The sequence below is a fragment of the Copadichromis virginalis genome, linkage group LG10 (assembly GCF_057382275.1).
Source record: "Copadichromis virginalis isolate Kocher_CV1m ecotype Utaka linkage group LG10, C_Virginalis_male_GT1.1, whole genome shotgun sequence".
NCBI lineage: Eukaryota > Metazoa > Chordata > Actinopteri > Cichliformes > Cichlidae > Copadichromis > Copadichromis virginalis.
This window is the reverse complement of record NC_140627.1, coordinates 4,110,646-4,128,828: the sequence shown is the minus strand read 5'-3', so window position 1 is coordinate 4,128,828 and position 18,183 is coordinate 4,110,646. Positions and strand designations below refer to the sequence as shown.

The following is an 18,183-nucleotide window of genomic DNA, read 5'->3' as shown; positions in this document are numbered from 1 at the left end:
ACAGAGAGTCTCAACGACTCCCTGGTTACGCCTGCACACACACGCGTGCGCGCGCGCCGCCTTCTTTCTTGTGACACAAGAGCACAACAGAAGTCTGAATGACCGCTACACACACAATGCGCGCTTATCCGGAACCTGCCCACTCTTTGTCACCTCACACGCGCCACAGCAATTAGAAGGTTGAATACTATTCTTTGCTCCCTTCTGATCTTTAGTGTATGTATAAAACACTTTCTAAACTATGATATACAGCTAGGAAAATGGCGAAGAGCCCACTGTCATGATTCATGTGGGAGGTCTTGAATGCTTTGGAGTGCGTTTGATTAAAACTGCAACAAAATTCTAAATACAGAAGAAAAAAATCCTTTCAGAGAGAAAAGAAGTTCTGATTTAAAACTAACTCCAAACACGCTTCAACGCCCATCAATAAAAGTTGGATCGTTTACTATCAAACTGACTTTATTGTCTATTTGTGACAATCTAGTCCCATCACCTGCATCGGCTTGCTTTTTTTCCTGGCTGATCAAGAATCGTACAAACTTGATAAACGTATCTTCATGTACCAGCTTCTAATGCATATTCCAAAGAACTTTGTCCAGATGTAACGAGTGTTCCCTAAATCCCTAAGCAGGCCCCTTGTGTCTGGATGCAAATCTACTCCCCTGAGGTCTGCCACGGCTCCACCTCTTTGCCTGTGACGCGCAGATCAGAGGGTATAAAACCGCTCTGCGCCTTTACGCACCAGAACCCAAACAAGACGAGTGCCAATAAGAGGTGAGAGGACAAAGGAGAGGACTACCAAGAGGTCTCAGGATACCCTGAAAAGATAACAGACTTAAGAGTGATGAAAAATATTTGAGAGATTTCCCCTCCACTGTGACAGCATCCTGAAGTGATCTATCTGTCTGGCATTGTGACGCACGGCGAATGAGGAGCTCCAAGCTTTAAACTTGGAAAAGCAAACTTCAGGAAAAATGGCACATTTGCATCTGAGATGCCTATTGGCTCTGGCCTTAGTGCACGTTGTAAGTTGTCTTCAGTTTATGCTCAAATAACACCCCGAAGACGTCTTTACGCCGTGATATCTTATTTTATTTATTTCTCATTACAGGTTTTGTCCTCTGGTGTGTTTGAGCTGAAGATTCATTCCTTCCACACCGCGCAGCGGATCTGTCGAAGACACAGGGACTGTCACATTTTTTTCAGAATTTGCCTGAAACACCCGGAGGATGTCATCTCCGCAGAGCCGCCCTGCACCTTTGGTACCGGACAGACCAACGTCATCAGAGCCGATCACACCTCGATCTCCAGCAGCGCTCCCATCAGGGTGCCTTTCCACTTCAAGTGGCCGGTAAATAAATAAAAAAGAATATCAGTTACACAAACAGTGGTGCTGGAGTTCATATACCCGTTTAAAATATTCATAGTTTACGTCCGCTACACATCCCTGATCTCGAACTTACCAAGTACTGATGCGCTTTCCCCCTCCTGTTTTTAGGGAACATTTTCGTTGATCATTGAAGCCTGGAACGCTGAATCTCCCACTGAATACACAGGTAGGTTGTTTTAAATAACTGACCCTATTTAAGCCAAACCAACATATCTTGCGGAAGGGTATTTGTTTTACAACTTTCTGTAACCCTTGCAGACAACCAGAACAACCTCGTGAGCCGTTTGGCGACCAGAAGGAGACTTGCCATTGGAGAAGACTGGTCCCAGGACGTGCATTTTGGAGAACAGAGCGAGCTGCGCTACTCCTACCACGTCTTCTGTGACGAGTACTACTTTGGAGACGGCTGCGCTGACTATTGCAGGCCGAGGGATGACACGCTGGGCCACTACACCTGCGACGAGGAGGGCAACCGCATCTGCCTGGAGGGCTGGAAAGGAAACTACTGCTCTGAGCGTAAGCGTTCATGATTGATGACTTGAAGTGTCCATGAGAAAGGCACTTGAGTTTGCCATACTCTTTTATGTTGCGGTGGCTTTATCATATAGTGTATAACAAATACGTCTACTTAAGTTAGTTCACCTATTTATACAATATAGCATCTTTTAAAACAAACTTACAACGCTGATAAAACGGAAATTCAAATTTTCTCACTATAGTTTGATCAAAAATGTTAAATAAATGTAGAGAAAACAATTAAATAGAATTAAATCAAATAAAAAATGTTCCTAAAAAATCAATAAAAACGTTGAATAAATGCACAAATATAAGAAATGTAAGGACTGAGATAGATAGATAGATAGATAGATAGATAGATAGATAGATAGATAGATAGATAGATAGATAGATAGATAGATAGATAGATAGATAGATAGATATGTATAAAAAAAATATGATGAGCAAGATTTATAAAAACATTACACAGATGCTCATCAGCAGATATCCTGTAGAGTTTTTTTTTTTTAATAAGGCGGGGTTTGGTATTCCATCTACCTTTTGTTGTGTTACAATGTGACAAAGAGCTGTGACCATTGTTAGACATACACATTTTTCAAGGTGATCAGGCTACGTGTGTGTGTGTGTGTGCACGTGTGTGTGTACTTGTGTGCATGTAATCGGGAAGAGATAAAAGAAAGCATTTTCTCCGGCAGTGTGCCTACCAGCTGCTTGGCTTAATGCTTAACCAATAGTGAAGTCTGGAACAGGGCTGGGGTCAGACATGGGGCCCTGTATGTGTTTGTGTGTGAGATGTATGAGAAGGGGTGCCCATTGTAATCACACACCCTCCCCTCCCTCTCCCCCCCAGCCATCTGCTCGGCGGAATGCAGTGAGAGGCATGGCTACTGCGAGGCCCCAGGGGGCTGTACGTGCCGCATGGGCTGGCAGGGCCCTTCCTGCAATGAATGCGTCCGCTACCCAGGCTGCCTCCATGGGACATGCAGCCAGCCGTGGCAGTGTAACTGTCAGGAGGGTTGGGGGGGCCTCTTCTGCGACCAGGACCTGAACTATTGTACTAACCACAAGCCATGCACCAATGGTGCCACTTGCACCAACACAGGCCAGGGCAGCTACACCTGCAACTGCCGGCCCGGCTTTGGAGGTACCAACTGCGAGCTGGAGACCAACGAGTGTGACAGCAACCCCTGCAAGAACGGAGGCAGCTGCAATGTGAGTCAACAATCAGTTTGTCTGCTTATTATAACGATGCAATAAGAGCAAGATAAGATAAGAAAAACTGATCCCATGCAGGCAAGTTTAAGTTTCACAACAGCAGGAGATAGGATAGGCCATGTGCAGCAATATACTGCAAACAACAGAAGAAAATGAATGGATGGATTATAAACTGTGCTAACAAAAAAAGAAAGAAAGAAAGAAAGAAAGAAAAGAAAAGTCAAAATTGCACTTGAGGGAGTAGAACTAGATGATTGCTCTCTACTGGTCTACAGAAGATTTGACACAATGCATACAGAATAGTTCTTGGCAGCGAAATAGATCGGCTGCTTACGTCTTATTTTCTAGATCTTTGCTCTGTGAGCTGAAGGTTTTCTTTCCTTCCACAGGACCTGGAGAACGACTACTCCTGCACCTGTCCTCAGGGATTCTATGGGAAGAACTGTGAGATCATTGCCATGACTTGTGCAGATGGTCCCTGCTTCAATGGCGGCACCTGTGTGGAGACAATGACCGGAGGCTACACCTGCCGCTGCCCTCCCAGCTACACTGGCTCCAACTGTGAGAAGAAGCTGGACCGCTGCAGCAACAGGCCCTGTCTAAATGGTGAGTGTACGGCGACATCTTGTGGCTGAAGTACAAATCAACCAACCTTGGCTCTTCGTCAGTGGTGAAGTGTGACTCTCAGCACTTCTGCATGAATGCACTTGTACCAAATGTAATCCAATTAACACTCCTTCTTTAAACGACTGGCCACCTTCTGATTTAATGGATGCTGAACAGAGTGTTTCTCTCTTCTGCAGGCGGTGAGTGTCTGGATCTCGGCCAGAGCATCTTGTGTCGTTGTCAGGCAGGCTTCACAGGTGCCAACTGCCAGGTTAACATTGACGACTGTGCCTCAAGTCCCTGCCAGAATGCTGGAACCTGCCAAGATGGTGTAAATGACTACACCTGCTCCTGTACTCTGGGATACACTGGCAAGAACTGCAGCGTGCGCTCAGATGCCTGTGGTGCCCATCCCTGTCAGAACGGTGGCACTTGTTTCACCCACTTCACTGGGCCCGTGTGCCAGTGCCCCAAGGGCTTTATGGGTCCCAGTTGTGAGTTCACGCTTCAGCCCAGTTTCAAGCCAGCTTTGCGCCAAACCTCCCAACCCTCATCTACTACCCTCACCCTCTCCTGCGCTCTGGCTATTCTGGTACTAGTCCTGGTTGCAGGGATCCTCTACTTGAGGAGGAGGAGGAGAATGCAGGGAAGGAAGCAGCTAAGAGACACTGCAGTTTATAACGACTTGGAGACAGTCAACAACCTGGGTGGAAGCGAAAGAGACGCCTTCCTCGGCCCCAATGGCCTCTTCAAGATCAGCAACAGCACAGCCCGTCTCAGCCTCTCCCTCTGCCCAGATGGCAGACCGGGCTACAGGCACAACCCTGTGGAGAACAGCCTTTCCAGAGGGGAGCGTCAGGACTTCATGTGGAGAGATGAGGCAGGACTGAGATGAAAAGCGACAAAGCACAGATTTGAAAAACAGGGAAAGAAACACATTAGCACTTGTTGCTCCTCTTTCGATATGTACAGTGAGGGAAGGAGTAAATCCACGAGGTGGAAACCACTCGTGCTCACAAACCAATATAAACATCACTGAAAAAAGCAAAATTGTGACAAATAAACTATTCTGATATAGATGATTTATTACTGAGAAGGTATCCGGGGCCAAGCTCTTCCATGTGTAAGACCCAAAGAGACAAATAATATGATCCACTGTTCATAGGACCTAAAACACAAAACCAAATACAGGAAGATCCGATATCCAGGCCTCTTTTGGAAAACTGGCCCAGATGTGTTTTGCTGGGTTATTCTTTTGAATATGTTCACTTTGTTGTTGTTTTTTTTTAACACTCAAATTTTCTTTTGCTTTTCAATCTTCCTTTTGCCATTATTTCCTTGTTGTGCGTACCATCATTTTTTTTTATCCTTTTATTATTAATTATTATTTATTTATTTGAAAACTCGTGTTTATGGTTTCACTTTGTCACAGATGTAGAGATATATTTATATGATGCTAAATGAAGACCGATGCTTGATGCTGTGCATGGATGTTTTGTAGGCTGTGTGAGATATCCCAAAGATATGATGGGCAGGGATATAATGAGAATGTGCTTTTTCACATAACGTCAGCCATCACTGTAATTTATATAAATATATATAATATAGTACTGCTGTTCATGTGCCATTTTGAGTTCATGCCAAAGTTTGTTTTATGTTGCATCTTTTCATTCATATTATTTATTTGTAAGTTCATTATGTCATGGTTGTGATGTGAAATAAAACTTTGCTTTAAAGCGATCCGAGATTTTAGGATTCTGTTCCACAGGCTTGAACAGTCCTGTTTTACATGGTATCAGTGGTGATTTATATTCTGGTTGATCTAGGAGGCAATGACTTCAGAGCTCAAATATATATTTTTAAATAAACTAGTTTAACTATTTACTAATTCGCTCAAAAAAAAAGGTCAAGATGCTGAAAAATGCATCTTCATTGCACTCACACACGGAAATTTCGAACCAGTGACTATCAGTCCGGTTCTTGTGTACTTTGGCTGACCTCAGATCTTTCTCCCTGTTTCTCTTCCTTAAGAATGGCTTCTTAGCAGCCACCCTACCGCTGTGACCATTCCTGATGAGGCTTCTGTTAACTGAACAGATGCTGTTCAGTTTATTAAACCTATTTTGCCTTCCAATTTTTCTGCTTCCTCAGATTTCTTTTCCAGGAACACACTGCACACTTTGCTGAGATACAGCAAGTTTTTAGTTTATAGCTCTTCAGGAATGAACTCGCCGATGCTATTTTATACCCATCAAACTATGTTCTGTTTGGCACTTTTCATAGATTCAACTAAAGAAATCAGAACAAATGAGGTGTTTTTGTAAGAAAGTAACTAAATTGGCAATTACAATAGAAGTGATTCTGTCTCCTTGGAGGCAAAATGTAAAGAAATGATAGGGTAGCTCAAAACACTTCTGGATTTTTATGTTAAAGTGAGACGGAAAGTACTAACTACAACAGCTGCAGGACAGAATTTATGTATAAACGCTGCGACATAGTTAAAAGACAATATGCAGGACGGTGTTTTTACAGCTATCTAAAAAGTGTGAGGAAACTGTATCACATGTTTGTTTATTAATTAATATTATAGATTTCCTCCATGGTTTTTCTTGATAAAAGCTCTGCATGTTACTGGTGTAAATACATCTGGAATGAGAAAATAACTAAAATCAGAGACAGCTTTAAGCCTTCAGGACCCTCTCACGTGGAATCAGCTCGCAGTTTAGATTAAGGAGACAGAAACCTTCTCTAAAACTTGGTTTGATAAAGCTTACAGTTAGCCCCTTACTGTAGCTATGATGACAGACTCATGATGCACTGAATGCCTCCCCTTAACCCCCTATTTCTCTCCCAATGCATTCATATATGCCACTAATGGGAATTATTAATTTGCCAATTTCCTAAATTGTGGGGGAAAATATCTGCTCCTCCCTTTTAAAAGGGCGTTCTTGCTCCTAATAGCTGTCATGTGTTTGCTCATAGGGGATGATCGCTGGAGTTCTTACTCTAATGTTGAAGGGTCTTTACCAAACAGTATAAACTGCCTTGAGACAACTGCAAAATAAAACAAAAAATACATTAATTTCTATCTTCTAATCAGACATTCGGCTGTGCTGAAATACAGCAAACAGCTTCATTCAACTGCTGCAGTAATCCATATTAGAAATGCTCAGCTGAGTAAAGAGAAATTATAGTTCATCCAGTCTTCAAGAATGTTTAAAGTGTCAGTTGCACCTACAATAATAACCACCAAACGCTGTGATGAAACTTCTCCAGATCGCCAACAATTCCCTTTGATACTAAACAAAAGTGGATTGGAGTCACTAGCCTGAGAAATCAACAGTTAACAGCAGCTCAGATCAGAGCTCAGCTCAGTGCTTTGCAGCCATGTCTCAGAATCAGGTGTTTATCAGGCTTTCAAAGAAAATAAACCACTGATGAGGTTCACCAACAAGATGAGAACAAAGAATCATGGACATTTGGCCAGAAGATATTTGAACTTGGTCTGATAAATCTAAATATGAGATGCTTGATTCCAGCTGCCATGTCATTGTGGCAGAGAGAGGCTGACAGATGGTATGTTCCCTAAGGGTTGAAGGGGGGGTGCATTCCCTCTTTTATGGCTTCTAGACCAAGAATATTGAGTGGTGAATAAGATCCAATCACCACTACAACCACCCAACCTTAACCCATTTGTCAAGCTGTGAAAGGTAATGGAAAATGAGTATAGTTGTAAGAAAGAAAGTTTTACTATGTGTTATTGGGAAGATTCCTAAACAAAGTACACTCTTGGTGCTTCCACAGAATTTAAAGGGTAAGTAGCAGCTCAGTGCTTCTCAATCAAATCTTCTTCTTCTTCTTCTTCTCATGGCTCATCCCATTAGGAGTCACTCCAGCACTTTTTCCTATGCTCTTTTTATGTAAGTGTACTTTCCAAGCACATAGTGTTAGATAGTAAACACTTACTAACATTCTATTTAAATGCACACCGATGGATGCATCCGCGTAACGCAGCGTAAAAAGATTAGTTGTTGAAGAGAAAGGACCCACTCCTTTCAGAGGTCTCGCTAAGTGCCTGAGGTGGTGGTAGGTGTGCATGCCATGTGCCCCCCGTGAACGCTTACACACGTTGCGCCTGTGACATCATGAGCTTAAGTGACGCAATCGGTTAACCAGGCACAGCTGAGTAATTAGAAAGTGAAAATATCTCTTCTTTTATTTTCATGTATTTATTTATTCTTTTCTTGTTTTTATTAAAGGTTTTACAGTCGGAATGGTTCAGTGACTTGCTCTATGTTCCAGAGAAGCCAAAGATTCAATTCAATTCAGTTTTTATCAAATCACAAAAACATCTCAAGAGGAAAAAAAAAAGGTGGGAGCTGTGTCGCCTCCCAGCTCCTCTCCCGTCCGTGCGCGTCAAAAAGGCGAGAAACCAGCCCGACCAGTCCACAGCAGAGATGGCAGCCGAGTGGACAGACGCAGCGCTCGAAGAAAACGCCGGCGAAGAGTGCAGTCGTAGCATCCCGAAGAGACATGCCCGGGTTACGGTGAAGTACAACAGGAAGGAGCTGCAGCGACGCCTCGACGTAGAGAAGTGGATCGACGAGAGCCTGGATAGACTGTACGCGGGGCAGGTGGGTGTCTCTGAGAGAAGTGAACTGATTTAGGATACTGCACAGTACTGTCTGCGTGTCCAACACGTTTAAAAGCTTTCGAGTTGAGAAGAAGTTGAAATGCGAAATGGAAAATATTATATTTAAACAAGAATGTTGCGTGAAGACACTTTCCTGAGACTCATCTTCAGGTCTCTGTTGATTTATGAGGTGTTTAGGGAATGAGGGGTGGGGCACTATGTTGTCCTTACAAGGCCAAACATCCTGTAGATGTGAGATCTGCTGCTGTTCCTGTCTCACAAATCTGTATTTGTCTTGGAGCTTTCTGCCTTACATGGGCAGTGTGGAACTGGGAGAAAAGGAAGAGGGGGTAGGAGGGAGAATGCTGGTTTTATGTCCCAGGAGGGGGTAAACACTACATCTGGGAAGCAGCTGACAAGATGTTAGAATCCCTCAACAGGAGTTTCAGGGAAAGTTTCTTGTTTTTGGACTTAAGAGTTATAATGAAAGTCTGGTTTGATTTTTAAAATGGCAGAATTCAGATGGTTACAATGATAAGTCATCTCTCCAAATAAAAAGGAGCGAACATACCAATTTTCTCATCATCCCCATACCCAGAAGATTCTGAGTGAGACAAATGCTTTTTTTTTGTAAAATGGTCCTTTACAGTGAACCGACCTTACTCAACCAAGTATGATTATGCAACATAAGGTCATGTCACACTCAAGAACAGCATTTCATTGTTTTCAAAAATAAAACAAGCCTAAAAACAGGAGCTGCTGTTATAGTGCATAGAGTTGCAGTCCTATAAGTGCCAGGGGCCTGATCACAAAGGCAGTGCAGTGCACTGGTGTGCATGGGTGGGTGGACTGGCCCTTCACTCAGCTTGTACAATGGCTGTTTGTTCAAACAGAACACGTCACTCTTACTGTAGCCTATTACATGAACACTGTTAACATTCGGTCCCCACAGCCTAAACAATGCAATTAATGTTTGCAGGCTGAATGTAAATATTCCAGCTACTATTAAAGCTTAAAGTACTATTTGGACATGGAGGTTAAATGTTTCAGGAAGTCTTTTTAACTTAGTGACTGTTAAAATGGACATTTGCACATGGCTGAATCTCTTTTCTCAGCATAAAGGTAGCCTACCTTTAGAACTTGGGTATTCAGAAAGTCCCTGTAAGTATGCATACTGTGTATGTGCTGACTAACAGACATCTGGTAAGAATATTACTGTAAAGTTGTGCAAAAGTTGTTTTGTGTGATCAGTTTATCCTGGGATGAAACTTTTTTTTTATTTTAAGCTCAGTCTTGAGGGTGTGAGGACTCTCTGAATGGTGTGGTGTGTATGAAGATGTTTTAGACCATCATATTAGAAAATGTTCATCCAAATGGTGAAAGTCCCCATCCAATGGTGACTTTCTGTTAGATTTAATTTTAATTTATCAGCTGTTTGTGTTCCAAAAATTATCATTCCCAGGGAGTGAATCCTCTCCTAATCTCAGCCTATTCCTTTTTATGGTTTTTATTAGCCAGTTGAAGTGGAAGAGTTGAGACAGGCTCTAGGTGGTAGGGAAGAGTTACCAGATAACTGGGAAAGTACAGCTGACGTGTTGAAGTATTTGCTGTATCGTCTGGACAAATGAAAGAAGACCAGGAGACTCAGCAGTGGAATGAGCAAGTACACAAAAATATTCAAAGGAGGAAGCTGGCACAGAAAAATTGAGATCGGTACATAGATGAAGAAAGTGGATTGGGGTAGGCTAGACATACAGCAAAGACAGACAAAGTAAAAGAAAAGGCTTATAGTGAGCTTATGCTAGCTTGGACACTGAAGGAGAGAAGGACTTGCACTAGCTTGGCAGAGGGCTTGAACTGGAAAGGATGTGCAGCAGGTCAGGGTGATCAAGGATAGACATGAAAATGTACTAATTAATAAAGAGTGCTGAGAAAATGAAATAACTACTTTAAAGAACTTACGAATGAAGAAAGTAGTAATAGTAACTACAGAGAGATAAAGCTGGTGGTTGGTTTGCAGTAGTGATCGCCAGTTTGACGGATGTGTTTTGTTCACATGATCATAGTTACTTTGGATCCACTGACAACTGAAAGGACAAAGTCTTAAGTTATGAGTTAGTACCTGCTCCAAAAGGCACCGACAACACAAACACAGTAAAGATCCAGTGTAATGACTTAAAGTAGTAGATAAGGTCTAATCTGAGGCAGATTTAAACCAGCTCCAGCTGCCTATTTCTGGCCACCTGGCAATCAAAGCGGCCACCCCCCAAACTTTTGTATCCAAGTGAATTTCATTCAAAATAATTATGAAGGGGGAAACTATCCACAGAGGCTGAAACAGTTCTTTGTACCAAGCTGTAAACATGCTTTTTAGTGCTATAAAGCTGGGCATATTAATATGTGATTCTATGGGGAATGACTAACTCTTGAACCCAGCTTCAGTTGCTATCTAGACAAACAGCAGTCTTTGAAACCTCCACATTGGCCTAGTTTTTCAACGCCATAGGTTGCCCCTTAAACAAAGAAACAGATGAACAAAGCATTTAAAGCTGAGTGCATGCCAACTGCAGGAAAACGGACGATACTTGATTTTTCAACTGATAACAAAATCAGTATTGTAGCATGCATCTGTCACATTCTTGTGACGTGTGTATGCCTTCTACGATGACTCGCTGAAGCGTTCCACATGTGTGTTTTCATTACTTCCATGTCCATGTGTTGCCCTCAGGAGAGTGACATGCCAGAGGAGGTTAACATTGACGATTTGCTCGACCTTCCGAATGAAGAGGAGCGTGTCAAAAAGTTGCAGGTAATATGACCTGTTGCATTTATCGCTATCTTTTCAATTTTGGCATGAGATAAATGGACATTTTGTTTTTTATTTCTGACCAAATAAATAAAGTAAAAAACACAAGATGCATTAATGAGGTTGGTATACAAGTCCAAAATTGAGCAGGTAGACGTAGACACTCTTCAGGACAAACCCCCTTATGTAACAACGAACAAAGAAATTTACAAATTAAATTGTATACAGGTTGCTACGTTCTCATTAGGTATAGATATGTCCACATAACAATAATAATGGAAAATAGTAGTTAGAAATCAGCAAAGCAGAGTCAAAACGATAAGTTTGATAAGTCAAATCATCTTCATACAAACTTTTTTTTTTTTTTTTTTTTTTTTTTTTTTTTATACAGTTGTGTGAACTTAAGGTTTGTTTTAACACTGTCCTTTTTTTAAAAAACAGGAACTTCTTCAAAAGTGCAGAAGCAGCACAGAGGTAAGTTAAAACGGCAAGTTGCATTTACAAGCACTGATGCAAACATGCACGTGAGCTAAACTAAAGCTACAGTCCGTCTTTCTTCCTGCGGTCCTTCCACATTCCTCAGCAACAGCTCTTTTTTTTTTTTTTTTGTTTTTGTTTTTTGTTTTTTCCAGTTCAGTGATTGAAACAATGAGGCTCTCTGGAACAAACAGAGTCAGTGTAGGAGCTGCATTTTCATTTTTTTTGTTTATTTTTTATTTTTTTAACTCAGACTTAATTTATTAGACTTTTTGGATATGGATTAGATTAAACTGATTCACTTTTATCCAAGCACTGAAACATTTTTTTCTTCCCTTCTATATCCTCTCCTCACCATGGACTATATGCCCTAAAAAGTAAAGTTTTCAGTACGACTTCAATAAACACTTTCCTAATGAGTTGATGATCTCAGTTGTTAGCATTTAGTCACTGATGATCTCATTTAAAGAAAAATAGATGTTGAAGCAGAGTATTGTTTTGGCAGTGGATGCCTTTGTGCCTGACAAGATCGACAAAGATTAACATGGGGGCAGCCGAAATGCTGTTGAGGCTTCAAAATGTTAGTCCATAACTCGGTTAATGGTTTCACGGTTGCTGCATCCATCTTTTCTGTACAGTCTGCACTACTAACAGTGGAAGGGACAAAAACCACACTCCTGTTTGTGCAGAAATCGATTGCAAAGTTTATCTTAAATAAACGTGAGCAGTCCAAGTCTAAAGTTTCCATGCTGGACAGCTGTGGATGGATGTGACGTTTGCATCGGTGATGACTGAAGCAAGCACACATACAATATTCAACAGTCAGTGCACGTATGACTAGGTGAATATTGTTTTAAAATAGGTTCAATTAATGAAGGTAATGAATGAATGTAAAACACCTGCAACAGCTACAGCTGATACTAACACAGAGATTTAGTACTTCTGATGAATGTTTATGAATGTTCATAGTAAACAAATGTGGACAGGGAGTATTTCTACATGGCAGGGGCATCTGGTTTTTTCACCTGCACGTAGACTGTTACATAACACAATATATCTGGGTATTGCATGTCTCAACAAACTATAGGGCTCAAGTAGCTAAAGCAGCGAAAAGCTTAACCAAGTGTAATGCTAAACATAAAATTAAAGGCATCACGATCACATGCTACCAACAACTCACAAATCACAACAACAGTGTCCTCAAGGTGCTTTATATTGTAAGGTAAAGACCCAACAATAATACAGGAGAACCTCAACAATGTGATAACCCCCTATGACCAAGTGCTTTGGCAACCGTGAAAAGAAAAATATCCAGTTTAACAGGAAGAAACCGCAGACACACTCAGTCATAGGGAGGGACGGCCATCTGCTTCGACCGCTTGGAGGAGACTCTAGAAACTAGAGTATTGGGGTGATAATATTACTGGCCTGATTATTTAAGACCTTGTATGTGAAGAGCAGGATTTTGAATTCAATTCTGGATTTAACAGGAAGCCAATGAAGGGAACCCAATATAGGAGTAATATGCTCTCTCTTTCTAGGGCCTGTCAGGACTCTTGCTGCAGCATTTTGGATTAACTGAAGGCTTTTCAGTGAGTTTTTAGGACTTCCTGATAATGACTTCCAGCCTGAAGTAATAAATGAATGAACTAGGCTTTCTATCATCACTCGGCAACAGGATATTTCAGATTTTAGAGATATTATGCAAATGGAGGAAAGCAGTCCTACATGTTTGTTTAATATGTGCATTGAAGGACATATCCTGTTAAAAACCACTCGGGTTCCTCACAGCGTTACTGGAGGCCAAGGTAATGCCATCCAGGGTAAGAATCTGCTTAGATACCATATTTCTAAGATTTTCAGGGCCGAGTACAATAACCTCAGTTTTATCTGAATTAAGAAGCAGAAAGTTAGCGGCCATCCAGGTCTTTGTCTTTAAGACATTCCTGCAGTTTAACTAATTGGTGTGTGTTATCTGGCTTCATGGACAGATAGAGCTGGGTGTCATCTGCATAGCAGTGAAAATGTGCACTATGTCTTCTAATGATGCTGCCTAAGGGAAGCATGTATAATGTAAACAGAATTGGTCCTAGCACTGAACCCTGTGGAACTCCATAATTAACCTCAGTGTGTGAAGAGGACTCTCCATTTACATGCACAAACTGGAGTCTATTAGATAGATATGATACAAACCACTGCAGTGCAGTACCTGTAATACCTACAGCATGTTCTAATCGCTCTAATAGGATATTATGGTCGACAGTATCGAACGCTGCACTGAGGTCTAGCAGGACAAGCACAGAGATGAGTCCACTGTCAGAGGCCATAAGAAGATCATTTGTAACCTTCACTAAAGCTGTTTCTGTGCTGTGATGAGCTCTGAAACCTGACTGAAACTCTTCAAATAAACCTCTGCAGATGATCTGTTAGCTGTTTGACAACTACTCTTTCAAGGATGTTTGATATGAAAGGAAGGTTGGAGATTGGCATGTAATTAGTGAAGACTGCTGGTAACAGTTTAACTACTGCCAGGTTGAAGGCCTGTGGTACATAGCTGGTTATTAGAGATTGAAACATTAATTAATGGCAGCACTTCTTTATGCAGGTTTGTAGAAACGGGGTCTAAAAGACACGTTGATGGCTTGGAGAAAATTATTACTGAAGTTGACTTCCTCAGGCTTTACTCAACAGAGCTTTGAGTTTTTGTCAGCCTGGCTACGGTGCTGAAAAGAAACCTGGTATTGTTCTTACTTTCATCAGTCAGTGATGAATAATAAGTAGCTCTAGCTTTACAGAGGACTTAAAAAAATATAGCAACAATTTATTTTTCAAGGTTAAATGATGATCTTCTAAATTACTGAGGCACCATTTCCTCTCCAGCTTACAAGTTGTCTGCTTTAAGGTTCGCATTTAAGAATTATACTGGTGAGTCAAGTACCTCTGGTTTGAGGCTTTCTTTTTTTTTTTAGATGAGCTACAGTATCCAGAGTCGTGTGCAGTGAAGAAATAAGATTATTAACAACATAATCGACTTCTATGTTGGTAGTTCCTGTAGCTGCTCTGTATTGTGTTGGTGTATAGCAGGGGTGGGGGAACTCCAGGCCTCAAGTGTCGGTGTCCTGCAGGTTTTAGATATCGCCCTGGGCCAACACACCTGAATCTAATGACATAGTCATTAGCAGGCCTCTGGAGAACTTCAAGACATGTTGAGGAGGTCATGTAGCCATTTAAATCAGCTGTTTTCGATCAAGGACACATCTAAAACCTGCAGGACACTGGGCCTTGAGGCCTGGAGTTCCCCTACCCCTGGCGTATGACATTGAAGAATATAACAGTAGCTGTAGCACTTTCAGAAAGATATCTGCTGTGATGACATGTATTCCCCATTTTTTTTTCTTTTTTTTTTTTTTAAGAAAAAGATGATGACTCTGTGTTTAAACCTCTATACACATGGACTAGACCTTACTTTGACCATTTAAACTTTTATCTAACTCCAGATTAAGTAGTTACTCATGAGGACATTTACACCACATCACAACATGGGGGGGGGGGGGGGGGGACCTCCCTCGTCGCAGCCTTGAGGTCATTCTCCCGGGACTCTGGTGCTCTTCGAGACATTCTTCCATCTATGGACATATGAACACTGAATACTCTTAAACAAGAATGTGTGGAAAAATGATTAAACGCTACATTTGGTTCTGCTTCGTGCGTCACAACAATTAATTGTTATCAAATAAGAAGCTGTTTGTTTTTTTTTTGATTCTCTGATAAGGGCTGCAGGGTTGTAATAGTAGATTCAGATGCTTCCAGATGGTTCCACATATAAAGTATGTTGCAACCGACACAACTATGGTCTCCTATAAATAAAATCTATAAAAAAACAAACCCTAAATATCTGATTAAAAAAGTTCCCATCTTTAATGTATTACCAATCTCGCGTATCTAATCAGGGCTACAACTGGCAAAGGCATAACTGAGTTCCTGAAGAGGTTGCAGTTGTTACACAGTACATACGTGTAATTATATTGAGCTCATTGTAACTTCATTTTACTTTCTAGTTATATTAAATTCTACTATTGTCCAGTGTTGCTTCAGTCAGTGAGCCATAAGGAGGTGCTATTACTGTCATCTTTTATTTTAAACAAAAAAAGACCAAAGTAAACTGCAGTAAGCCTGAGTGCTGTGGGTAGGATTAACCCCATTGTCAATCGATTTGATTCAAATTCCATTTTTGTTTAGTTTTTTGTTTGTTTTGTGGGCAGAGTCATGGAATACTTTTTAAATACTAGATCTTGTGTATTATAGACAGAAATGATTAGATTTAGGTTGTGCTGTTAAGTGTGAAAGATCTCTTAACTGACTGGGTTTCTGTTTCACCCTCAGACCTTCATCAAGGAGCTGGTGGTCAAGCTACAAGGAGTTCACAGGAAGGATGAGCTGCAGAGTGAAGGCATCGAGCATCCTGTCATCTGTCATGGCCACTATCGCCATGAGCCTTATCACTTCAACAACCCACAGCACCACCACCACTTTCACCACAACCAAGAGCAAAATCAGACCCTCTGATGGCCCAATAAACATGTGCACGCGCGCGCACACACACACACACACACACACACACACACACACACACACACAGATACTATTGTGAAATGAAGTCAGTCGTCCTGGATTACAGAAGGCAAAGTCGGTGAAGCATTGGATACATTGTTGAAAACAACAACAAAATTATTAAATATAGATTTCTCTTGAAGTCCCTCTGTATCTCACTCAATTTTAAAACCCAATACAGTATTCATAAAGGAAAATATAGATTAGCTTCTTGGCTCACTCTGAAGCCCACATTGACCCAGCGGCACCACCGAAGCTCACTTGCTCACAGCTCTGGTTTCAGCTCACAGCCAACAAACGTTGGTTCAAAAAGGAGATGTACATGTTGAGAGAGAGAGTGACTTTCAGACAGAAGAAGCTTTGCTTTGCCCCCTATTTTTGGTCTTTATGTCTAGCCACTTCTATATGTCCCTTAACGTCGTACTATACCTTAAAACACAAACAAACATGTAGGTTTACTTGACTGGAAAAACAAAACAAAACACCGCTTAACTTGTACTCTTTGTCACTTTCCTTACGTAAATATAGTTGGTGTCAGAAACTGTTGTGGTAACGGATGAATGTATATGAAGGAAAACAGGACTGACAGCAGATTTTGAAGTGACATCCAAGGGTGGCTTCTAGGTCAACAAATTCACTGTGTGAACAGAACTGTGTCACAGAGCACATGAACATGGGTTTAGAAATAACACCGCTCAATCACATGCACATACGTGTGACTTATTTAACAGCTGGTAAATTCCAGTGGTTATTTATTGTCATGATTACAGAAAAAGGATAAGGATCTAACATACTGGTATGATGTAACACTGGAAATAATCCTGTTGCATTGCTTATCCACTGTAGCTTTTTAATATTTCATTGTTATTCATATTGTGTTTGAGTTTTGGTGTTGCTACGTTGTGAGTTATGTCGATATATTCACTAAATTGTAGTTGTGCAAAATAACCGAAGTCTCCTGAAGAAATGTCTAATAAAATAATTTTGTTCAGTTATAATGTTTGTTTTCAGGAGGAGGTTGCACTAATCCGCTGAGATGTGTAGTCTAATATACAGCTGGATGTGGGACACATAAGTTCAATGGTGAATTATGAACTTTAAAAAAAAACAGCTTGTGTCAAAGGCCACAACATTCCTCAACCAGGACTACTAAAGCTCACCAGCTGCTTGGGGAAATATAATTTGCAGTTTGTGCTGCAGTCCCTACTGAAGGGCAGTATTTCAAAAGTAGAGGAACTATGTGGGTGAGGCTTGCAGTAAATAACATTTTGACAGGAGGCAGAAAAACATAGACCACTGTGGAAACACAGGCAGTCATTAACTTGAAGAAACCCTTGGACTAATACTTCTGGAAGTAAACTTAATTTCAGGGAGAGTAAGGGTGGCCACTTACTCCTTTTCCCAGTGTTTATACTGTTTATCTGGACGTAGGATTTCCAGTGGGAGGAATGTTTCATCCAGGTGACTTCTTCAGGCTCAGAAGAAAGACATGCCATTTTAAAAAGAGTCCAGTGAGCTCATAGATCATTTCTATGAGAGCTTTGGGAATTGACAAAAAGCCCTGATCAGAAGAACCGAGGCCCCTGCTGGTGACATGGCTGCAAAAGTTTGCTTGTGTAGGTGGGTGGGTTATCCAGAGCCCTAAAAATGAACACCAGACCTTGGAATTGAATCTAAACGGGGAGCCAGTGCAGTGAGATCAGCATAGGTTTGACATGAGGATGTCTGGAGGCTCTGGTATGGAGTCTTGTAGCAGTATTCGATACAAATTCTAGCTAGGTGAAGCGAGATGACTTACCAATCTCCATCTCCGCAAATAAAAGATCTCTTTAAGCAATGTAAGATAATTCAGCTGTAGGATGTGTTTATTTGTACTCATAGAGGCACTGCAAATATGTTACGATGTTAATGTATACACTAACGTGTGAC

At 41.2% G+C, this 18,183-nt stretch overlaps 2 protein-coding genes across 3 annotated transcripts; both read left to right on the top strand.

Moving 5' to 3' along the window:
• The first annotated feature begins 787 nt into the window (after positions 1-787).
• Positions 788-5,467, top strand: dlb (deltaB). Its single transcript, XM_085471345.1, has 7 exons — positions 788-1,025; positions 1,112-1,351; positions 1,499-1,556; positions 1,649-1,906; positions 2,757-3,118; positions 3,511-3,727; positions 3,925-5,467. Exons 1-7 carry the CDS (start codon positions 975-977, stop codon positions 4,620-4,622), a joined length of 1,884 nt encoding a protein of 627 aa, XP_085327471.1. The 5' UTR covers positions 788-974; the 3' UTR covers positions 4,623-5,467.
• Positions 5,468-8,094: 2,627 nt separating this feature from the next.
• ppp1r14aa (protein phosphatase 1, regulatory (inhibitor) subunit 14Aa) lies at positions 8,095-17,252 on the top strand. Of its 2 annotated transcripts, XM_085469530.1 has the most exons (5): positions 8,095-8,361; positions 11,089-11,169; positions 11,608-11,640; positions 13,185-13,235; positions 16,027-17,252. In XM_085469530.1, exons 1-5 carry the CDS (start codon positions 8,185-8,187, stop codon positions 16,207-16,209), a joined length of 525 nt encoding a protein of 174 aa, XP_085325656.1. In that variant the 5' UTR covers positions 8,095-8,184; the 3' UTR covers positions 16,210-17,252. The 2 variants fall into 2 exon arrangements, with proteins under 2 accessions (XP_085325656.1, XP_085325657.1); XM_085469531.1 differs by lacking the exon at positions 13,185-13,235.
• Positions 17,253-18,183: the final 931 nt, after the last annotated feature.